Source organism: Pyrus communis, chromosome 13 (genome assembly GCF_041283825.1).
Source record: "Pyrus communis isolate YQ-2024b chromosome 13, ASM4128382v1, whole genome shotgun sequence".
Classification (NCBI taxonomy): Eukaryota; Viridiplantae; Streptophyta; class Magnoliopsida; order Rosales; family Rosaceae; genus Pyrus; species Pyrus communis.
In genome coordinates, this window is record NC_142577.1 from 10,855,017 (window position 1) to 10,880,382 (window position 25,366).

The 25,366-nt window shown below is 38.1% G+C and overlaps 1 protein-coding gene and 1 pseudogene across 1 annotated transcript; both read right to left on the reverse strand.

Annotated features, from left to right (window-relative positions):
• Positions 1-1,386: 1,386 nt before the first annotated feature.
• LOC148691750 (receptor kinase-like protein Xa21) lies at positions 1,387-13,906 on the reverse strand (annotated as a pseudogene).
• Positions 13,907-14,544: 638 nt separating this feature from the next.
• On the reverse strand, positions 14,545-21,134 carry LOC137737806 (FGGY family of carbohydrate kinase). The gene is made up of 15 exons (XM_068477367.2): positions 20,759-21,134; positions 20,439-20,518; positions 20,115-20,232; positions 19,792-19,970; positions 19,395-19,477; positions 19,119-19,303; positions 18,051-18,112; positions 17,722-17,830; positions 17,509-17,628; positions 17,306-17,425; positions 17,091-17,211; positions 16,824-16,980; positions 16,247-16,319; positions 15,723-15,850; positions 14,545-14,982 (listed from the first exon to the last, which is right to left on the reverse strand). Exons 1-15 carry the CDS (start codon positions 20,991-20,993, stop codon positions 14,860-14,862), a joined length of 1,893 nt encoding a protein of 630 aa, XP_068333468.2. The 5' UTR covers positions 20,994-21,134; the 3' UTR covers positions 14,545-14,859.
• Between the last annotated feature and the right edge of the window lie 4,232 nt (positions 21,135-25,366).

Genomic DNA, 25,366 nt, shown 5'->3' on the forward strand with positions numbered 1-25,366 from the left:
CACGAGTATACGCCAAGAAAATGGATCTTACATGACACGACAATGCGGTCAACAAAAATCAATGTCTTTTCCTCAAGGGCATTTTCATAATTTCACTCATCAAAATTTATAAAAACGTAAAATTAGGGACAGGTTGTCACACCAAGAGTCCAATCAAAAAGCCACTCAATATTATGGTCTGGTGGTTTCCTCTTCACTTGGAAGTGAGAGGTCTTAGGTTCGAATCTCGTGGATAAAAAATTCGATACCAAATTAGGTTGCCTATTATGTGGCTCAGCTGAACTCCCCCTCCCCTTAGTGTAAAAATATCGATGTACTACATAAAAAAAAAAATAAAAAAAAAAAAAAAAAAAAAAAGTCCAATCTAAAAAGGTCACTCATCCAGGGTTGTTGTAGTCCACTATAAAACTGTAAGTACGTGGCATACTAGTGTACTTCCTTTCTCTAGTCGATCCTTTTTGTGTTTATTAATGGAACTAACTAGGGACCCTAAGAACCTGATCATAGTCCTCTGCGGTAACATGAGACACATGAACCATAAATCTTGAGAGAGCCCTAGATCAGCAAATCTAGCAACTCCAAGCACTTCAAATGATGACTTCAAAGCAACGATCAAATTGGAAAAATGATGCCTATCTACAACGGCAGGCAGACGTAATAAGATCCACACCTTCTTCAACTAGATTCAACATCAATATTATGGCAATTTGTCTTAGATCCAAAGAAGAGTTAACTATTCTATCTTTGATCATTCTGTAACATGTTATATTTATTCTTTCATGCCTATTCTATAAATTGTTTAGATAACCTAAAGGGGAAAGACGAAAATCATCTCCGAAATAGTACTCCAAACACCATCACTTTAGAGTTTTTATCCACACATGTGATGTATGCTTTTATATTTTTCATAACCTATAAATATTGCATGTTATAAATATAGAGAAGTCAATTCAACACACCCGTTCTTTCTCCTTGCACACCCATGTTTATTTCTGGTCTTTGGATTGAATGAATCAACAAGAGAATCAAGGAAAATAAATAAAAATGTGCAAAAGGAGAAAAGAAGCATGCATATATTATTTCCCTAAATCATACAAGATAAGAGATTTGAGATATACGTATTCTCTATAACCATGGCCTTACAGTGCTGTGAGGAGTAGCATGGGCAATACCTTGTGCTGAAGAGACAACCGCTTTTAACTTGTAAATCAAATGAAATTATGGCGTTGAAATCACTAAAAGGAAAATCTGAGATTTGAACCTCTCTTAATTTAGTTTCCACTTAGATGAAAACATCGACAAGTGTAGAAATTTTGCAAATTGATACATATATAGAATGAACAACAGGAAATGCAAACTGAAAAACAACCAACATACGTACAGAAACTACCAAGACAATCTCATGGACATGAACACTTTGTTTCTATACTTTTCAAGTGCCAATTTTATTTTTATGAGCTTCAGCAACACATCTTTGATATCTATTCTTTCCTCCGGCACTTCGTCGGAACACTTCAAGCCTATTTCCATGATTGATAAAATGATCTGCTTTATGACATTCATCTCTTTCCCCCTTCTACGCTCAAAACCCAATATTCACTACTCCTAAATATCGTTAGTAAGCGGAGCATTTATCCATTTCCTCAAGGTCAGTTCTTCCGCAAACTTTTCATTTGTTGGCTTCTTTCTCACAATTATTTCAAACAACATGATTCCACAGTTATACACATCACTTCTTGTTGACACTTTTCCTATGGAACATATGCGAATATGCAAAAAATACAAAAGCAATGTGGAAATCTATATACAGAGATCTAAAACTACAATATCATCATTGAGCTGGCTCAAAAGTCAGAACATTGTAATTTTCATTTTTTCAATATTAAGGTACAATGTTTGACAACAAACATTAAGGTAATCGACAAGTGATCAATGATAATTCAACGAAGAACCATGCAATTTTCATATTTGTCAGATTGTAAGGCAATTCATCTAAGAAGGTTTATCCCATTTAGCACGGTAGCACCAGAACAATTTATCCTATCTACAATAGTAATTAACAAACATTAGATTGTTTTCTAGGCTTCTAGTAAGAAACAAAAGTAAATAGATTTACCTGGTGCTGTAAAGTTTAGTGAATGGCAATGTGTGACAATTGGTTTACTTGAGGAACAAATCACTTGATTATTCTGTGATGTGCAATTCCAATAAATTAAGAGTCCTAGTTAGATAAGAATTGTGGAGTCTTAAATCATTGTAGCGAATCTAGGAGAATCATCTAGAGGTTCAAATACAAAGATATTGCATCATGACAGAACTAAATCAAGGTGATAGGGTTGACCTTCTTAACTGTTAATATGCCGGCTAATAAGGAACTCCTATGGTATATAAATACTAGGTTAAGTCCTTGCTTCCATTATTGAATTCCTCATAATACTAAAACCTATTCATATAGTAGAGGGATATTTTGGAGTATTGGAAGGAGAAGACAACCTTTAGTTCATCAATGGCTTCATCTTCATAACCATGTCTTCCGAATTCTACAAATAAGTTCAATATAATTAGTTCATAACTTCGTATCTACTTTATATTGATTTGATTTATTTGTGATCCTAATGTCTTGTTGTTGTGTTTTCAGGATATGTTCATGTGGTATTAGAGCCACACAACAAGCTTAGGGTTCAGATTAAAGGTAAGGTGTTTGATTATAATTTCATAGATGATCAAACAAGCCCACTGCTTTATCATGCTAGGGTTTTACCTAATGAGTCTGAGTGTTGGGAAAACATATATGTGACTAAGGATACATACACGCTTCTCCATTGGGTTCCTTCTTGGTTAGTTTCATGATTCCTTTCAACCTTATTAACAATAAGGTATGACTGTATTAACTATAATATTAATACGGGTCTAGATAGCGATGCATATTGCTACTACTAATTAGTATTGATGAATTCTTATTTGGGACTCTCATGTAATTATCAAAAGTGGTTTGTTTTGCTTTCATGAAGAAGACGTAAAGATGAGTTTTCTTAGCCATGTCGTGATATTAATTAAGAAGCAAATCTGATTGCTTTGTTTATAGCTATACTTATTTGATGAAAACTATATATATATACAGTTTTGCATTGAATTTTGATCTTCACTTAATATCAAGATTGACTTGGATGTCATTGATGTTGCTGCTGGGCAATGTTTAGGGTTCCTTGTTTTGGAATCCCATTTACAATAATAATAACTATGGCTTCTCATGGTGTTTCAAATTTTTCTCTCACACACTGGTCAATGGGAAGCTGTCTTTCAGTCACTGCTCACGCTGTCAATAGTCAGGTTTAAAATTTTGGTCATTTTCGGAGTCTTTCGGCGAGAATCACTTGCTGTTAGGAAACATGGGTATGATTTAATTGAATTATGCTTTTGTATAAATTACATGATATCGCTTATTTTTGAACTCTTGTGTATAAATTACATGACCACTTCCCCGGCCCGCTCCACCACCGTAGCACGATATTGTCCGCTTTGGGCTTACCATTCCCTCACGGTTTTGTTTTTGGGAACTCACGAGCAACTTCCCAGTGGGTCACCCATCATGGGATTGCTCTAGCCCCTTTCTCGCTTAACTTCGGAGTTCCTACGGAACCCGAAGCCAGTGAGCTCCCAAAAGGCCTCATGCTAGGTAGGATGGGAATATACATTTAAGGATCAGTCCCCTGGGCGATGTGGGATGTTACAATATTTAAAGATCACTCCCCTTAGCGATGTGGGATGTCACAATCCACCCCCCTTAGGGGCCTGACGTCCTCGTCGGCACACACACGACCAGGGTTAGGCTCTGATACCAAATTGTCACATCCCGGCCTGGGACGGATCACTTCCCGGGCCCGCTCCACCACCGTAGCACGATATTGTCCGCTTTGGGCTTACCATTCCCTCACGATTTTGTTTTTGGGAACTCACGAGCAACTTCCCAGTGGGTCACCCATCATGGGAGTGCTCTAGCCCTCTTCTCGCTTAACTTCGGAGTTCCTATGGAACCCGAAGCCAGTGAGTTCCCAAAAGGCCTCGTGCTAGGTAGGGATGGGAATATACATATAAGGATCACTCCCCTGGGCGATGTGGGATGTCACAATCCACCCCCCTTAGGGGCCCGACGTCCTCGTCGGCACACTACGACCAGGGTTAGGCTCTGATACCAAATTGTCACATCCCAGCCCGGGTGGCACTACTTCCCGGGCCCGCTCCACTATCGTAGCACGATATTGTCCGCTTTGGGCTTACCATTCCCTCACGGTTTTGTTTTTGGGAACTCACGAGCAACTTCCCAGTGGGTCACCCATCATGGGATTGCTCTAGCCCCCTTCTCGCTTAACTTCGGAGTTCCCATGGAACCCGAAGCCAGTGATCTCCCAAAAGGTCTCGTGCTAGGTAGGATGGGAATATACATTTAAGGATCAGTCCCCTGGGCGATGTGGGATGTTACACTATAACAATAATTTGGTAAATTTTCCTATCTCCAATTTTTATGAAATTATTTCATGGTATTTTATATAATGAATTCTACACGTGCAAAAATTTTCACGGCTTTCGAACAAGAAATGGATTTATGGTAAAATTTTAAGTGTGACACTATTTTGCTGGAATTCTGCACCATAGTCTATTTGTGACATTATTTTGACATATCTATATAATTCATAAATTCATGAAATTTTAGTATGATATATATCGAGATGTTTGTTTTAAATCTGAAAATTTTCATGACCATTGGTCTGAAAATGAATTATTGGTGAATTTTTAATCTTGGAACTGTACTGTAGAATTTATGCAGTTTCTGCAGCACATTCCACTTCGATTTTATTTTTAGCCCACTTGTAAAATCGAAATAAAATTATGAAATTTTAGGTGACAATACATTTATGTGTCTACTTTATTTCTGGAAATTTTCATGCATATTGGAGAAAAAATTGAATTGTTGGTGAATTATTTATTCTCGGGTATGTACTATAGAATTTTTGCCATTTCTGCACCACATTCCATTTCTAATTTTCTTTTAATACACTTGTAAAATCTCAAAAATTATGAAATTTTGGGAAATAACAGCTTTGTATGTTTACTTTATTCTGGAAATTTTCATGCATATCTTATGAACATAGAATATTTAGAATTTTTTTAATCTCAGGGAGGTACTGGAGATTTTGTACAGTTTCTACAGCGCATCTCTTTTCGAATTCGTTTTTTACTCACTTGTAAAAATTATAAAAATCATGATTTTTTTTGAAATAGTAGTCATATATGTCTAGTGCATACCTAAAAATTTTCATGACAATCTAAAGAGAATTGAGCTTTTTAGTGAATTTGCAAACTAAAGAGTACTGCCAAATTTTGATACTTCAAAACTAGTTTTGTATGTAATATATTGTTTCACTAATTTGTGCACATCCAATGGTATCAATTGTTTGACATGGTTATTTGCTCCAATATGTCCTGATTTCTATGCAAATTCTCAATTCTAATAACTTTTATGAGTCAACACTAATTAAATTTTGGTTCAAAAAGTATTTTGGTTTATTTTGCTCAAACTAATATTTTGTTTGGTCATCAATTCTGATTATGTTGATCATTGTCATTTAACACAAAAATTGGAAGGTGATATCGGTTTACTGATTGATCATTTTGGTCCCTATCTAATAACTGAATAATCATGTTTCCTCTTTCAAGAACTGTATTGTTCAATGTTAATAACGACATAATCTTGAACCTGATTTAATCTTTTGAGAATCCTTAAATATCTAACAAAGCGGATTATTTAATACTGTTCTAAATGATTATTTTTGAAAAAATAAGAATTCTGATTTATATGGTGAATACTTTTGTCCTAAAGGGAATTTCAGGAAATCACTCACCAACTATACATTAGTATTATAGCAAATCATAAAGTACTTGTAACATATTTTTATCTGGCCAAAGTTCTTGAAACTATATGTATTTTGTGTATTTTATGGTTAGCAATGCAGGTATTTTCTGCACATGATTTGTTTCTGCCCAAAGGTATAACAATCATGCAATTTACAGTTGGTTCGACCCTCCACAACTTGATTACATCCATGGTGTATTTTGCAAATCAAGAACGAAATAGGTAAATGTACCTATCTTTTGCCTTAATATTCTCTGGATTCTAAATTGATTAAGTTATTGTTTGAAAAATGATATTTTGAGATATCTAAATTAAGTGTTTATTTTAATCGACTTTGTTTTATAATTAAAACAAATATTTTATTTTGGATTCTCTTATAGGGTTTCATTTTAATGTGTGACCTAATTTTTTTTTTTTTTAATATTCACATATGTATGTCTTCTTGAATACTAAAATAAAATTAAAAAAAAATTCATGATCATTATTTTATTTTATTTATGAAACTTTTATTGTGAACCTTGAAATTTTGAGGAGTGTTGCCCAAGTGGGAGAAATAATATATTATGGGCTTCACACTTATTAATTTTGCATATATTATGGGCTTCACATTCAATAATTTTGCATCCGTTTAATGTCATGTTGTGGGAAGATAAGATGTAAATCATCATACTTGTTTATATTTTTATTTGTTTTATGCAACTAACCTTGCAAGAAATTTTAGTTTGAATCACAATCGTTATTTATCAATATTGAACTGATAAATACAATATGACCATATTCATATTCATGAATACATTTTGCTCAAAAGTGCTTTACTTATTAATTCTTGCTTGTTGTTCAAGAAATTGAACTTGTGATTTAAATGTTATTGATGGATAATTAATCTGCTAAAAAATGTTTTTTTATTCAGTACAACTATAAATCAATGTATAGTGAAACATGAAATTGATAAGATTGCATATACTTCATCTACTCAAAAGTGTTGAAGCTATATACGTTTGCCCTTGTATTTTATGTTTTAGCCATGCAAACCTAATATAATTAGGTTATGTCCAAAGATGATTATGGAATTATATGCTTTTGATGCAATAAGAAAACATTCAGTTAAAGTTTTCTATTTCTGTCAATTGTTAGATGAACAAAACTGACCAAGTAATTTTGTATAGTTTTTCAGTCACAAGAATCACTTCTGTGACATCCTACATCGCCCAGGGGAGTGATCCTTAAATGTATATTCCCATCCCTACCTAGCACGAGGCCTTTTGGGAGCTCACTGGCTTTGGGTTCCATCGAAACTCCGAAGTTAAGCGAGTAGCGCGTGAGAGCATTCCCAGGATGGGTGACCCATCGGGAAGTTCTCATGTGAGTTCCCAGAAACAAAACCGTGAGGGCGTGGTCGGGGCCCAAAGCGGACAATATCGTGCTACGGTAGTGGAGCGGGCCCGGGAAGTGGCCCCTCCCGGGCCGGGATGTGACAACTTCTCTACAGATATCTAGAATAAAGATGTTGAGCTCACAAATTTTATGTTCTAGATCCCATGACTAATGTTTTTCTAGTGGAAGCAATAATTTGTTTATATATTTTTTTTCTCTACTAATAAGTGGGAATAAGAGATTACCTTTTGTGTTCAAAACTTGAAGTGTTAGTGGCTGATATTTAAAGAATAAATTTTGTTTAAGTTTTGTTCATAAGTTTTAATAAGAGGTCCTAATTTTGTAAATAGTATGTCATATTTTACTTGTTCTCTTATCATATTCTAAATTGATAGACAAGTTGGATGTTGTTACCAACGTTGTTGAGTTCTTTTGTGAACTACTTTTGTACTAAAATATATTTTTAGTTTGACTATCGTGAGCTAATGTTTTGATTATTAGCTATTGATATCATGACTTTGTTAGTAACATGTGCTTTTAGTTAAGTGTGCATGTAATCATGGAGTGCAAGGAATTATTGAATATGTGCCTTGTTTTCTATGGTTCTGCACTTGATTCAAAAGTAACAAGTTGCTAGGAAAGATTGATTGCAAACTTATGAAGACTCAGTGATCACCATGAGTTCTTATCAGGACATCACATTGACATTCAAGTGGGAGAATGCAAAGTTCTGTGAATGCCAATGTGTGACACTTGGTTTACTTGAGAAACAAATCACTTGATTATTATGTGATGTGCAATTCGAATAAATTAAGACTCCTAATTAGGTAAGAATTGTGGAGTCTTAAATCATTGCAGCTAATCTAGGAAAATCATCTAGAGGTTCAAATACAAAGATATTCCATCATGATAAGACTCAATCAAGGTGATAAGGTTGACCTTCTTAGCTGTTAATAGGCCAGCTAATAAGGAACTTCAATGGTGTATAAATACTAGGTTAAGTCTCTGCTTCCATTATTGAATTCCTCATAATACTAAAACCTAGTCATATAGTAGAGGGATATTTTGAAGTATTGGAAGGAAAAGACAACCTAGAGTTCATCAATGGCTTCATCTTCATAACCATGTCTTCAATATAATTAGTTCATAACTTCGTATCTACTTTATATTGATTTGATTTATTTGTGATCCTAATGTCTTGTTATTGTGTTTTCAGAATATGTATTACAGGTGCAACATAACCAAGCGTACCAAGAGTTCTGGTTTGTGTTGCATCCTTATTTCCTGCTAAAATTGTAGCAAGACCGAAGTCTCCCACATGTGCAACTATGTCTTCATCAAGAAAGATATTGATAGGCTCCAAATCACAGTGCATTACTGTTGAAATAATTAATATAAGAAACCTAATGGAAGTCGGTGAAGCCCTGTATCAAGGAGTGTCATGAAGTCTCCCTAAATAAAGGGATCTTGTATAGCCTTTCAAAGCTTAAATTAAGGAGTTGCACGTGTTGTGCTTTCTCTCCTTACCCTTTTTATATTTATTTCTAACTTGTGTAGATTTTATCAATCAATACAGAAAAATCTTCTTCGCCATTCTTAATATGGTATCACAGAGCTAGGGAAATCCAAGCGAACCCTAGTTTCTTCTCACTGCATTTTTTTTCTTCTGCATTTTTCTTCTGTGTCGTTGTTCTTTCATGGCTAGCGAACAAAGTTCGGACGGAAATAAGTCAAACATTTCCAGTTATTTTTTCATTCACCATTTTGATCATCTAGCAATGGTTCTTGTCTCCAAGCTTTTCAACAGAGACAATTATTTCACTTGGTGTCATTTTGTGAAGCTTTCCCTGAGTGCTAAAAACAAGCTAGGTTTTATGGATGGCACACTGAAGGCTCCTGATGAAAGCAAGAAACCAGATGACTTTGCTTCCTAGAAACAATGCAACGACATGATCGTTTCTTGGATCTTGAATTCAGTTGACCAGACTATCCATGATAACATCGTTTACTACACCAGCCCCTAAGAAATTTGGTAGGATCTTGAAGATCGTTTCAGCCAAGGTAATGCACCCAGAATTTATCAAATTCAACAAGATATACCAAACTGAAGAGATTGTGGGATGAACTTGCATCCCATAATGATCATGCATCTTGCACCTGTGGTGCTTTAAAGAAGCAAGGTGATCAAACGGAGAGAACTAGATTAATGCAATTCCTCATAAGTTTCAATGAGTCTTATGGTGCTGCGCGTAGCAACATTCTGTTGATGAGTCCACTGCCCTTTGTGCATTCAACGTATTCCATGATTGTCCAGTAAGAAAAATAACGCAATGTGATCGATTCACGTGAAGCTGCAAAGGTATCAACAATGGTGGTTTATCAATGGTAGAAGTCGCAAAATGGCAGCCAAATTAGCAGTAACTCCTCTCCCGTAAACAACTCCACTGCACTTATTGTGACACCACCCATCATACCATTGACACATGCTACAAACTGCATGGATATCCTCCTGAACATCATCTTCATTGTAGCAACAAATGTGGTAGGTGTGGGAACAACGGTGGTGGACGCAACAAACGCCATGGAAGTTCTGCCAACAATACCACCAATGGGGCTTCTCTACAAGAACTGCATTCCGCTGTACCTAGTCTATCTAACGTTCAATTCTAGCAGATATTGTCCATCATGAATAGCAATGAGATAGCACAGCATGCTTCCAAAGCTAATGCTGCTGCCAATGCCACTGAAAACTCATCAAGTTTGTTAAAACCTCTGAAGCGCCTTTGTCGATGGATAATCGACAGTGGTGCGACGGACCATATTACATCTTCACCAAATTCACTCACTCGTTGTACCAAGAGTGTCACCTTACCACTTGTTCAAATGCCTAGTGGACAGGAGGCTCGTATCACATCCATTGGGAATTTATCTTTAAATTCTTCAATTCATTTGCAAGATGTATTGTGTGTGCCAACTTTCAAAGTTAACTTAATGTCTATAAGCAAGGTCATTAGCACAATGGCTTGTTCAGTAACATTTTTCCCTTACTGGTGCATTTTACAGGATTTAGCTACGAAGAAACCGATTGGTTTGGGTAAACAGCGTGGAAGACTGCATTACTTGGTGGCACTAGTTTCAAAAAGGCTAACATCTTCTGTCAAAACTTCTTGCAACCTTGTCACCTCCTCCACTGAATTATGGCATCGACGTTTGGGTCACATATTGCCATCTCGATTAGACTTTATGGCAAAAAATGTGTTGCATATCCCTTTTAAGTTGCATGATGCTTGCGATATTTGTCCATTGGCCAAGCAACATCGTCTTCCTTTTGGCATTAGTTCAATTACTACTAAGAAACCTTTTGATCTCATCCATTGTGACATTTGGGGTCCTTATAAGATAAGTTCTCTTTCTGGAGCCAATTATTTTTTTAACAGTGGTAGATGATTATTCTAGGTTTACATGGGTCTTCCTCATGCACCATAAAAGTGAAACACAGAGCCTACTTAAAAAGGTTTTTTCCTTTGTACAAACACAATTCCAAACACAAGTATGAACAATTCAAATCGATAATGGTGGGGCGTTCCTTTCTTTACGTCCTTTTTCTAAGGATATTGGGTTTGTTTTTCAACATTCATGCGTTTATATGCCTCAACAAAATGGCGTTGTAGAATGCAAGCACCGTCACATTCTTGAAATGGCACGTGCTTTGCGTTTTTAGGTTCATCTTCCATTAAGTTTTTGGGGGGATTGTGTGTTAACCGCTATACACCTTATAAACAGATTTCCAACCCCTCTTCTCCATTACAAAACACCTTATGAACTACTTCATGCTAAACCTCCCACTTTTTCTCATTTACGTGTGTTTGGATGTCTTGCCTATGTGATCAATGTACATGTTTCTCATAAGTTTGATGCATGAGCTAGGTGTTGTGTATTTCTTGGTTATCCTTTTGGGCAAAAGGCATACAAACTTTATGATTTAACAACAAAACATATTTTTACCAACCGAGACGTCATTTTTCATGAAAATACCTACCCATTTTAGACCATGCCATCTTCTCCCACGGTAGAACCTTCTACAAACCTGCATCCTTACCCTGTTGTCAACCCCATTCCTTCTACATCCATCCTTTCTCCATCCACTCTAGAAATGTCTAGTCCACCATGTCTCTATGCCTCATCCCCTTTTACCCTTTCAGACACTTATTCACCCAAAACAACCACCTTGACACATCTTCACCCAATCCCATAAATCCTCCTTTTTCCACTGATGATAGCATAGCTCCACCAGACTCTATTAGGCGACCCCAACGCCATCGCACTACCCCTGCTTACCTCGGTGAGTATGTATTCTCACAAGTGACATTGCCCACACCCAAACCATTGTCGTCTTCATCATCAAGTCTTTGTAAAGGTACACGGTATCCATTGAATAATTTCTTATCTTATCACCGTTACTCACCCAATCATTTCGCTTACATTGCTCATGTTACTCATGATGAGGAGCTTAGTACATATACAAAGGCCGCTTCTAGCGCTCACTGGCAGGCCGCAATGCATTCTGAATTTCAGGCATTGGCAGAGAATCACATTTGGACGCTTACTTCTCTTCCTCCCAGAAAATCTCTTATTGGTTGCAGATGGGTTTATAAGATCAAACGGCATTCTGATGGAACCATTGAGCTTTACAAAGCGCGTTTGGTAGCCAATGGCTACACTCAGATGGAAGGTATTGACTACGATGATACTTTTTCACCTACAGCTAAAATGACTACTGTTCAATGTTTATTAGCTCTTGCTTCTGCTCAAAATTGGTCCCTTCACGAACTGGACGTTAATAATGCATTTCTGCATGGCGATCTTCATGAGGAAATCTATATGTCACCCCGTCCTGGGCTTCTGCGATAGGGGGAGAGTTTAGTGTGTCGCCTCAATAAGTCATTGTATGGTTTAAAGCCAGCTTCTTGTCAATGGTTTGCTAAGTTCTCCACTGCTATTCAAACTGCAGGTTTTGTACAATCCAAAGCCGATTACTCTCTTTTTACTCATCGAAAAGGAAAGTCATGCACGGCCCTTTTGATTGATGTGGATGACATCGTCATTACTGGAAATAATATGGCTGCCATATCCTCTCTTAAAAAGTTTCTACATAGTCGCTTTCGAATCAAAGATCTCGGAAACTTAAAATATTTTCTGGGGATTGAAGTGTCACGTTCACACAAAGGTATTTCCCTTTCACAACGGAAATACGCTTTGGAGATTTTGAAGGACGTTGGCCTCTTGGGAGCACGGCCAATGAACTTCCCAATGGAACAAAATTTGAAGCTTTCAAACAAAGGGGAACTGCTTAAAGATCCATCTCAGTATAGAAGAATTGTTGGGCGTTTGATTTAATTGAGCCGTTTTATGCATGAACCACATAAGCCACATATGGAGGCAGCATTTCGTGTTCTAAGGTATATCAAAGGCACACCAAGTTAGGGCCTTTTCTTTTCCTCACATCACAATCTAGCTCTGACAGCTTATTGTGACTCGGATTGGGCAAATCACCCGAAGATCTACCACAGGTTATTGCATATTCTGGGGATCTTCTTTGATTTCTTGGAGATCAAAAAGACAAAAGACGGTTTCCCTATCTTCAGCCGAAGCTGAATACAGAGCTATGACGAGTGCTTGTTGTGAATTGTCTTGGCTTGGACATCTTCTCAAAGACTTGAGATTGTCACATCCAGGGGCCGCGACACTGCATTGTGATAACCAAGCAGCTTTACACATAGCTGCTAACCCCGTCTTCCATGATAGGACTAGACATATAGAGATTGATTGTCACTTCATCAGAGACAAAGTGCAAGATGGTTCCATTGTTACAAAATATGTCTCTTCCTCACACCAACTAGCAGATGTGTTCACAAAGGCATTGGGAAAGAATGCATTCTCAACCATGTTACGCAAGTTAGGAGTTCTTGACATACACTCTCCAACTTGAGGGGGAGTGTTGAAATATTTAATATAAGAAACCTAATGAAAGTCGGTGAAGCCCTGTATCAAGGAGTGTCATGAAGTCTCCCTAAATCAAGGGATCTTGTATAGCCTTTCGAAGCTTAAATTAAGGAGTTGCACGTGTTGTGCTTTCTCTCCTTACCCCTTTTATATTAACTTGTAACTTGTGTAGATTTTATCAATCAATACAGAAAAATCCTCTTCACCGTTCTTAATAACTACAGGCTCTGATTGACCTTGACGGAGATATCCCAAAGCTGATGCAATATCGACCAACACTCTAACTCTTTGAAAAAGATTTAGACAATAACTGTGAGAGTAAAACCACTCCTCGAGACTACCATTAGACATGTATTGCAGCACCAAAACTCATACGTAGAGACCCGAGCACGTAGTTATCACCTTGAAAAGATTTCAATGTCGGATTGCCGGCCATTCTTTTCATTCTGCAATGAAACTTTTGGAGGCACCTTCTATTTGCATACCTTGAACTTTGACAGCAACGGTTGTCCCATGGGAAAAATTCCCCTTGTACACAGAGCCAAAACTTGCGACTCCCAGAAAGCTGCTTTCACAACGGAGTTCATGATACGATATGATTCTATGCCCAGTAGCCAATTACAATTCTTGTAAACTTTGAAGACTTGCATTGATGAGTTCAATTACCAAATGTTTGTGGAAATAGATCCTATGAACAAGTTGTTTGACAAATCTAGAGAGTTTATGCTTTGAAAAGATCCTATGATGCTCGGAATGTCTCCAGAAATTCGGTTCCAAAACAAATTGACTGGTATTGGTGAGTTCAATTTGTTGGAATTTAGGAAAACTGTTTGAAGATGTCTGATGTTTCCTATGCAACTTGGCATCAATCCACCAACTGTATATTGTTTGCCAGTGATATCACATAGCTCCTCTGGAATGAAACCTTCAATGCAGTTGTTATCGAGTTGCTATCGAATAACCGACTCTTTCTTCCAGCTGGTTGTCTTGAGGTGCAAGCATCTTCGAGGGATTGAGTTCAGGGGGCAAGAATCCCAATACGCTCTTGTTTTGAGGAGAAATGATTATCTCCGTTTAATTTATTCAGTCCGACCCAAAATGAAGAGGAACTCGTTACAAGAAAAAACAAAGAAATCAAATGGGCTTTTCAAAATCCGAGAACTTGGTCGATGAACTGGGAAGACAAATATGCAAGAAAATACGACTACACGGACAAAAGTGATCATCCGAGTAAATTACAGTCAGCATTACTGAAATTTGGCACTGAAAATATATGGCTGTTGACATTCATAATTTCGTTTGCAACCTTAGATGATGTTGGTAGAAATATCTCCTGCTACCAACAATTGATAATGCCAAAAGTAATTCGGCAAAAAGCACTTAGCCACTGCCTATACATATTTTGCTGTGGTTTGGCCTTTTGAAGCATTCCTTACGAGTTGCCAAAGTCAAGGCTTTTACATGATTAAGAAGGGGAAAAAAAAAATCTTCGGTTAAACCTCGTAACATCACAAAGGCTGTGCATTTTTCTCTTCCAATATAACAAGCGCCATGCATCACGAATGAATCAATTAAGCCAAGGCTTGAGCCATCAGAGAACGATGAGATAGCTGCTGCTCATAAAGCTCGCGAAAAATGCGGTACTTGGCATCATGGTACTTCTTCACCCTAGGATCTTTGGATGGATGGATGACCTGCCAAATGAGGAAGATGGTATCTGAAACTTTTAAACAAAATATGGGAAACCAGTCTGCGGGTAAATGTATATTATACAGTTCACCACAATTACACACTTGTAAACAAATTTCGTTTTCACTTTTTTTGCGCCCAAAAAAAGATATATCTAAATAAACCGTAATATGGCAAACATCATGAGCTTGGAATTTCCAATAGCAGTCCACCTTGCATTGTAGAACCCTACCCATGACTCAAAAGTCATACACATGCATCTTTGACCACAAAATCATACTATTTTAGTTAATTATTTTGCAATATAAACCTGAAATGCTAAATCATGAAATGTCATTGTGGACGCAAGTACAGTATCGACACAAAAAGTACAAACGAGGATACTATTTGTGTTTACCCTCGTAAATATTCCTAATAATGCACTCATTTCATGATTTTTTTACCTCTATTATAGGCTTGGAAATTTGAGAAAGAAGAAAACATTCGAATACAACCCTATGTCCTAAAGTAGGTTACAAAACAATTAAATGCTGGTTCTGCCTGAAAACTGCTGGGAGGTTTCACTTCAAACCTAAATATTCTCCCTCAGAAGGTACAAAAAATTACTACCCTCCTAAACTGCTAAGAGGGAAAAGAAAACTGCTGGGACATTTCGCTTCAGAGTTCAGACCTAAATATTCTCCATCAGAAAGGAATAAAATATTTGTTTTGAAAAATGAAATCTAAAAAAATCCACCATTAGTACCTGGCCCGCTGCATTCAGAGCCTTCATGGCCTCATGCAGACTAGAATATCTCCTTGCAGCAACAGCACCAAGAATGGCAGCACCCAAGAGCACAGGTTCACTTTCTCGTGGAAGAATTATAGGGCAACCTGAATAAATCACAGACAAGGGGTCCAAGGGGCAAGGGTTATGTAAATGCATAAACAAAGACTTTGACTTTGGTACTCTAAAGCATCATTAATTATCCCGAAGTTTTCTTTCGCCAATCCAGTCCCACAGTAGAATCTTCAGCATACAGAAACAGTTTAGTCATTGAACAATTACATTACTAATTTGAGAAACAAAACGACCGATGCAACAAAACAAACATAGGTTCTGCAATAAACTTCAACAACAGAGAAGAACGATCAGACAAATCTAAAATGACAATAATAGTTCATTTTGAAGGAGGACAGCAGAAGACAGATAAATGAACATTAGACAGATGAAAACAAGAAGGAGCTGGGGGCATTTAATGTTTATGAGAGAGAGAGAGAGAGAGAGACCTATTATATCTGCATGTTCTTGAATAAATAGTGCATTCTTAGCAAGGCCTCCGCATGCTAGTATTGTGTCAATCTGCAAAGAATGAAACAGATACTCAAAAAAGGTTACATTTTTTAGGTTCCGATTACTCTAGAGACCAAAGTGTAACAATGATAGTTCTCCTCAAAAGTGGAGGAATTGAGGTCCGGTAGCCATGTTGAGTATGATTCCTAAATAGAATCACAAACCTTTGTTCCAAGCACGAGTTAACCATGGAACCATGTTATATATTCTCTCCTAGTTGTATTCTTACCAATTCAAATAACCTCAGGAGGAAAGGTTAAAAGACAAAGTAGAAGAAAACATTTCCTAAACAGATACAACTTCCTCCAAAGAATCATGTACTATATGACCTACAAATACCATAAGCAGTTTGCTTTTAATACTATGATCTACAAATATTGCATGCCATTTATAAAAAGTTCAAAATCAAAACTAAAGAATATTATAAGTTTCATAAGGTTGGTCATTCTTTGAAATTGTCTGTTTACAATTGATGCATACAAAATAAGAGAACTGAGAAGTGTGCATGCTTACTTTGTGACCATTGGCGTTGCAGTGCTCTACAATGTGACGTGTGCCATATGCAATGCCTTGTACTGTGGCAAGATACTGAAGAGCCAACTGATTCTGACTTGTATCAAGTGTTAGGCCACATACCATACCTTTTGCCTTTGGGTCTGCATTGGGCGACCTATGCCATCACAAATTCAGTAGCTTAATGGAAGAGATTTGGGGTGGTGGTGGTTTGGTGTGGGGGTGCACTATGACAAGTGAAATTAAGCTCAATGTATAAGGATAAACCTGTTCCCATGAAAATCTGGAAGAACATGCATATCTTCGGTCAGAGAAGCAACGAATGGACGCTTCAGATCATGCATCATTGTGTTCAGTAACTTCTTCAGTAGTTCAAACAAAGAAATGCCTAGAGAGAGATGCAGAGATCAAACTAAGCAAGATTTAAGCCATCTATCCTAGTACAGCAATTAGCATAAAATAAGTTGATCAATGACTCTCACGCTGAGAAGCAGCACGATTTGCAAGGTAAGGAGCCGCAAGATGGCTTTCAATTATATGATCCAATAATGCACCTGTAGCACTCTGTCCACCTTCTGTGAGCCAATATTCGGGCACCATAGCTGAAAATTTAAAGAGGAAAAAGAGTAGGTAAAGTATGTTGACAATGATAACGACACTACAGCTGGAAAGCTTGTTCCCATACCTGACCAGTATGGGCCCCAGACCCCTGGAATGAAAAGTTTGTCCCGAGATACAACCATATGGCATGTAGAAGTTCCACAGACTAACACCATACGACGGCAGAGAGCTTCACCATCAGACTCTGAACATATAACAGTTGTTTAGAAGAATACATCACTTTAGCTAAAAAATTAAGTAGAATAACTAAAAGCAAAAGTGGATAGGACTTAGCAACCTTTAGGCTCAGAATATGTCACAGGCACACTTTCCATTACCCCCACACCACCGGCATGAGCATCAATTAGGGAAGTTCCAACAGGGATTCCTGCTACAAGATCTAATTCCTGGAAATTCAAATTACTTTGAATAATAAAAGACTAACCACAGCACGAGTCAAAAAAAAAAAAAAAAAAATCATGTGAAATCACCCTCCAAACTTCCAAAGCCACCCAAAAAGGATGTGCTCATACTCTAGCAGCAAATAAAATGTGTATGCATAGTTAATGGACCTCAAGGGAGCGCCACTTGAAATCAAAGTGAAATCTTCAGTACAAAATATCTTGCCTTCGCAGCAGTTGGTGTGAGACCAGAACCCAGAGGATGACCAGGGAAGGCTACACTTCGTCCTGTTTCAATCTCAAGTTATCAACCAAGGCCAAAAGTACCCAGTGGTAGCACAAAGCATTTGAAAGACTTGGCACAATAACCAAGACATAAATAATGGTTGCGAATACACTCAAGTTGACCTGTGAACTATTTTCAGATAAAGATATAATTGATTAACGCAGAGTTGAAGTAAACTGAAGTGTGTATACAGAAGATCAGGAATCAATAACTAATAGTCATTCAGAAACCCCAGAACCAAATGGGAGAAGGATACAAGACAAGACTTTTGGATTGTTTCATCATTAAATTATAGCACTACCTTTTCTCTTCAACAAAGAATCCTATTCCTGAGCACTTCTCTAAAGATTCATTAACATTGACAAAACAATGAATATTCAAATGCAAATATCTGATAACATGACAGTCCATTTACGGTAGAGCAATAATTTTAAATAAGACAAAAGCAGGGATATGCATATGCAATGCATAATTCCACTGTTCCAATATAAAGATAGTCATACTGGGATAAAGATCGTGGCAAGATAAAATGACTGAGAAATATTTGTCAACACATATACGAATTCTAGTAAGACCATCATGTACCTCTCTCCGAAAACAAAGTTGAAAAGTTACTACTAAACTATCAGTCAGTCAACACTGAAACTTATACCATATCCAGAAATCATTTAAGGGGGGAAATGCATCACAAGAAGCCTCTTCGAAGTTAAGGGGCATCTTAAAAGGAATAAGTCGATGTATACTCGATACTAAATTTCTCACCATATGTGAACAATGCAGGTGAATCTTATCTAATTGAACATAAATGGTGTGCTCTTCTTCATCTTAAGAAATTTACCAATCATTAATATATCTACTAATAATAAATGAATAAATCACTAGATTTTTAAGATCTTGTTAAATTCTCAATCATCAGCATGTCAAAGCACTGTTCGTTAGAAAACTACAGGATTTTACATATCCCCCATAAAGAAGACATATAGAGAACTTGTATCTACAAGTCTTTACCTATCTTAGCATGATGACCATCTACAAGATCACCCAATCCAATCTCCTCCAAGAAATCATCATCCCACCCACAAGCTTCCATATCTCGAGAATCTTTCTCATTGTTAAGCTGCATATGTGCATGACCAAGATATGTCCACTTGCACACTGTCGTACAGAGACTTCGAGTATCATCTCCTGTGGCCCTAATGATATGCAAATACATCAGTTTGTTCAACAAATTAAAGTCGAACTTGACTAGGACGAAGGGATCACATATCGAATGGATTCAAGTACCTGTATGATAACCAATCACTCAGGTCCATCCACCTGAAGACCATTGACCAAGACTCGGGAAGATTTTCTTTCACCCATAGAAGCTGCATAAAGATGGTCTTCATCTTTTTAAAAAGAAATGTATAGCAAAAAAAAGGAACCGATGGATAATTTTATACATATATATTAAGGAAAGAAAATATACTAGCACGCTCGCCATATCAGTAACTAGTCTGTGATGTACATCTACATCCCTCCTATACAACCTTTTGATACACGTGTAGATCATTGAGACGCCTAGATGCAAGCTAGACGCAATGAACATGGAATATGTTTAAACTTTTAAATAAATAATTCATAATTCATGCAGGAATGTCATAACTTAATATGGATGGACCATGCTATGATGTGTACGTACCTTTGGAGGCTGCATCTCAGGGGAAAGAGCTCCACCACAGTACTGCAATACGGTTGAGTTACGTGAATTAATCCTTTCAGCTTGTTCAACAGCTCTATGGTCCATCCATACTATTATGTTTCTTCTTGAATCACCACTCCAAGAAACTGTAACAGGAGAGCCGTCAGCATCCACTGCAACTGCAAAGAGAAACCATCTGCTACTGATTAATGCTAGCAAGCAGTTTTCATACTTTCTGTTGTGCATAATATATACTAAGAACATTACATAACCAATTTTCTTCAATCGAACAGTGTGGTACACACAAACAGAAAGTTACGCACCAAGTGAACAAGTAGCAGCAAATCCCATACCCTTCACTTCTTCCTTGGAAACTTTTGCAAGGGAGCACGCTGCTTTCACAGCCGCACTTATTGCATGCCAAATATCTGTGGACGATTGCTAATTTTGCACATAAAAATAAAAAGTAAAAGTTACAAGGAATCATTCAAATGCCACATTCGTCCTCTACATACTGCAGCAACTACCAGTTGTGCAATTCACCACCGTAAGTCTACTTAACACCGCATTCGTTAGCTACTACAAGTACTAATGAATTCGTTAGCTACTGCAAGTACTGATGAAATTCACTTCTTAATTATTATTACCTCAACAGAATCGCCATCTTTCCAAATCTGAATCGAACTGCTCGAAGAACCTAGAAGTTTCCCGTCCTCGTCGAACAGACCTGCATCCAGTACCAATTACAATGCAGGATTGCACAACTAAACAACAATTGCAATACACTGATTCTTTACAACGTAACATGTACCACACGCGCGCAGGAAATTCGCGGTAAATCGATACAAATCTAATTAATTGTCAATAATTTCTGATCATCTGATATGATTGTCAATATTCAATCCTATATATCGACGGTTTTATTATTTTCTCCGTTATATAAAACAGAGAGAGAGAGGGAGGGGACCTGCGCGGGCGCTACCGGTGCCAACATCTATGCCGAGGAAGACGGAGCGGGCGGTGGCGGTTGGGACGGCGGAGGATGTCATCTCGAGAGAGACTGAGGAGTGAGAATTTGAGGAGGAGCGACGCTGAAACTGACGGAGATTATGCTGTTGTTGCTGGTGCTGCTTCTGTGATTGGGATTGTTGGTGGGCAAGTAGTGGTGTTGAATCAGACCAACCCCTTCTTTTACCAGACATTTCTCTCTTTCTTTTTCTGCCGTTCTTTCATTTCAGTTTTCTGATAATCTGATCACGATTAATAGATTAGTCATTAGAGACCTTTATTTTGACACGGACCCCATGCGCCCAAAATATAAAATAACATACGTCATTCTATATAGCCCTTTTTTTTAGCATGTAGTATCTCGTTAGTATCGTGCTGCATGTCCTAATCTAGCGGTTGGCATCCAGTCCGGTCCGCCTCAGTTCTACTCTTGAATCGAATCTTGAACTTGAAAATATTAATGGTGCGGTTCGATGCGATTTCATTTAAATTTATTATTAAAGTTGTACAGTTTGGTTTACGTCGATTCCGGTTCTGTTTATGCCGGTTTACGGTTCTAATTTTAGAACCGTAAATCGGATTAATATATACATATATATGTATGTATATGTATATATTAACCTTCTACTTCCGATACCAAACACATATTTCAACTACAAATTCAAGTAAATTTGAGTTCCCACTACTAAATCTACAAGATTTGTGACCAAATGATAGAAAGTTTATATATAAATAAAAATACAAATATAGAAAGCCCTAGAACAAGACCAAAGTGTACATCCTAAAATCAAAATTAAAGCGTACGTAAGGCATATAAGGCATATAGATAAATGAGGAAAAGAAGAGAGGAGAGAGAGGGATGAAAATTGTATACTATAATTTCATTTTAGGTGTACATAATGCATATAAATAAATGGAATTATAATTACTTTCTTGAAAGATGTATTTTCTAATTAGGAATGTATTTATGATAAGAATAAGAGATTATTTTAACATAAATACATTTGACTTTTTCTACGGGTAGGGGTGCCTTGAGCAGTCGTTGATCTCTACCTACTCTACCTTAGCTGTGGATGGTGAATGAGACTGATCCCTGCTCATTTAATAGGGATAGTCTTGTCTTTCTCAAGAAATAATCCACGTGTCAGCTTCATGATTTTTATAATTATTTTTGGCTCCACAAATGCCCCTACACCTACTGGGCTAATCGTAGGAAAGGGCAAGAGGTGTAGGAATCCAAAGTTGCAATGGAGTTTGTGTCCTAATTTGATGTAGATTCCCTCTTTGAATTGGAATTTAATTTTTTCTTGGAAATGGAATGTAATTGCACCAAAATCTATTTAAGTCTACGTCAAGCAGGGGGTCAAATAAATTTGGAATGCAATTAAAACCCTACAAGGAAGAGAGAAAGCCAGAGGATATTTGTTCCCCCTCCCCTAGCAATCTTCTTCGCTTGCCCGTGCAAAGAATTGTGTTCCATTGCTTTTCTTCTTTTCCAAGGTAAGAAAAAAAAATTAATTTTCTCTTTCTTCTTGATTTTTCGAAGCCTCGAGGCTTGAATTTTGACTCGACGGGGGTCAAGGAGGTGGCAAAAAATGTAGTTGTTGGGCAGATGTGCTGCTGCCATGGTAGCTAGGTTGCTGCAGATAGGCTCGGTGTGGACTAAGGGTTGGCGGTTGGACCGTTTCGGCTTGAGTGCTGGGCTTAGGCCTGTGCGCGTGGACCTTGGCGTTGGGGCGCCAGTCTATGGTTGCTGGGCTTAGGCTTATGTAGCGTTGAGAGATACGGGAGATAGAGGGAGGCATAAGGGTGCCAACCCTCTTCCAGTTGGTTTGGGCAGCAAGGTCGTTAGGTCGCGAGGAAAAAAAGGGGGAGGCAACACTGAGGCACCAGCCTCTACCTTGCAGTGTGGGTTACTGCACCCTTTGGGCCGAGAGGAGGAGACCAGGCCATAAGGTCTAGCATGGTTGATGGGCTCCTTCGATCTTGATCTTATTTCTTTTTGTTTCTTCTTTAAGCAGCATTCTAATAATTTTTCCTTACGCCGTTGTAGGATTTTTGAACATATCTTCCTCAGGCCACAAGAATGATGAATTTATTCCGTCGTTATATCGTTAGAGCAAATCTGCAAGTAAGCTAGGCTACTTTAAGGATGCTTATGTCAAGGTAGGTTCAAATGAGCAGTTCCAAGACTTCCTTAAGATGTTTAAGCATGCAATTCTGTCTAGGGTTCACGTGAAGCGGGCCAAGGTTGGTAGCAGTTGTGAACTATGTGGGTCTAGGAAAGCTTTCAAGTTTCACCTCCTACTACTTCATGTTAGGGTTCAACTTTCCTATGCCTTGATTCTTCCAAGAGGTGATCTACTCCATGAAGTGTGCTCTTGGGCCAGAGAGACCCTAGAGATCAGCGAAGAGTGGGAATCGGACTCCTTGCCTGGGTTGTAAGTTTCGACTGCGTTCATTGATGGTGAGTATGCTACTTTTTACTTTTGTGGAGCTGCCTTTTGGTTTGTCCTCCTCTGTTTATGTAGATTCGGAATTCAACTTAACTCCCAAGACTTCTCCAGACATGAAGAAAGCACACATCGCTTTTGGGATCCTTGCTGAATATCGCAAATGGCATTAGCTGCTCAGTCCTCTTAGTAGGGAGAAAGGTGGGCTACCTCCACATGAAAAGATTAAGAGTATCAAAGGTGAGGCGCTGGCTCGTCCGATCACCATTATGGAAGCTGTTGCTAGTAGAGGTGGAAGAAAGAGATCTTCGTCGCCTGCTCGAGAGCCAGCAGTGGAGAAAAAAAGTCGAAGACTTCCTCTACTGCTTGCGAGGGTTCGTCCATTGCTGTGAGGCTTGTGATTGACTTCACTTATTCCAAGGGGAAGAAAGAGGTTGTTGGAAATAAGCTTGTGAAGCCTGTTGCTCTGAAGGTTGCTGGAATAGATGCTAACAGGATTGCGCAGCGGAGGAGTTCTGCCATGCCCTCTGTGCCTAGGTTTATTTCTAGATAACCTTTCGTGCCTAAGTCTGATCCGATTCTATTAAGAAGGAAACACCTGCCCACATAAGCAGCCATGAACAACATGCCAAACTAGACTTAGAGGAGTTTTCCAAGATCCATGCACTGTTGAAGCCTGATCTGCTTGAGGACACGGAAGTATATGCCAAGTTTGTTAATGGCATAAGCAAGGTTGTCGACTTCAATTTCTTCGCGAGGCGTGAAGCTTGCTCACAGAGGGGTTTCCTGTTCGTTATGATGCAAAAATCTTGTGATCTTGGCTGCCGAGTACACCCGCATAAAGCAGGATGACGCCAAGGCTGCTATAGAGATAACGGTAGCGATGGCAGCAGAAGCTTGCTCAGCTGCTGAGAAAATTAAAGAGTTGGAGTTTGAACTTGCCTTTTTGAAAGGATCTGATGTCTCTGCCTCCACTACTCAGCAGCTTGAGACAACTCGCCAAAAGATCAGTGACTTGAAGGCTTAACTTGATGCGATCTGGGGGAAGTATGGCATTACAGAGAAAGGCATTGAAGTCCAAGCATTGCTAGTGCAGGACCTTAAGCGTGCCATTTCAGAATTTTGGTATGCCCGCGATGCCAATGATGTAGAGCTGCTTGCTATGCATAATGACGTTGTTTGACTCAAGAAATTCATCAGTAGACTTAAGTCCAAGGAAGTGGAGCTACAATGAGCATTGTTTGCCAACGAGAACCTGAAGAATGAACTAGATGAGTCGCAGAATGCTCATACTAACCTGATTAAGGAGAATAAGTAGCTAAAGAGCAAGAAATCCAATCTTAAGGTTGTCTTTGCCCAAGGTCAAGCCGAGTTCTACAAGCTTGGCTACATAGATTATTTCCTTGACATGTCATCTGACTACGCCTTTTTTGATAAGAACCTTGAGCTTTTTGCTATTTCTTCCGAGTATCTACTTAAGTTTTCCTTCGAGAACGCCGTTGGTAGAGCAGCTAAGAATCATGCTGCTAATGTAGGTGCGACTGCCAATTGTAGATGAAGTGTGGGAGGTTAATGCTGCTAGGAGGGATAAGATTGCTGAAGATGTCTAAGCTGCTGAAGAGTAGTCTATTTTGATAGACTTTATGATTTACTTTCTTTTCGTTTCCTGCTTTGTTTTTTTCTTTGCTTGAACTCTATTGGCCTTTGCGCCAGTTTACCAATTTGCTAGAAAGTACTAAACTGTTTTTCTTCACCTTACTTTATCTTTGTCTATTTGCCTTGCTTTAAGCTTTAACCATAGAACGAACAATCGAGTTGGCTATTTTGAACAAAGCAGTCAAGCCCATCTTCATTGTTTTAGGCGCCAACTTCAGGTTGTCAGGTGTGAATCTTTACTTGCTTGAGGCATCTTTTGAAACTTCTAACTTGCAAGGTCGAATGACCTCCGTAGTTGTATGTCTCATATCGCTGGTCCACTAGATCTTTAATCACAAGGTTGTTAGCGAAGCATGCTGCTTTTTAATAAGCAAACAGGCTTGCATGACCTATGTGACTGCCGATCTAGGCTTAAGACCTCTGTGAAATTGTTAATCAGAGAGCCAACAATCAAGCAC

Excerpts from the sequence above, each read along its gene's own strand:
- LOC137737806 (XM_068477367.2), bottom strand. The coding sequence starts at position 20,993 with ATGTCTGGTAAAAGAAGGGGTTGGTCTGATTCAACACCACTACTTGCC. Across the intron at positions 20,519-20,758 it reads CACCGGTAGCGCCCGCGCAG|GTCTGTTCGACGAGGACGGG; the intron begins GTCCCCTCCCTC and ends TACTGGATGCAG. Across the intron at positions 17,629-17,721 it reads GACATATTCTGAGCCTAAAG|AGTCTGATGGTGAAGCTCTC; the intron begins GTTGCTAAGTCC and ends TTATATGTTCAG.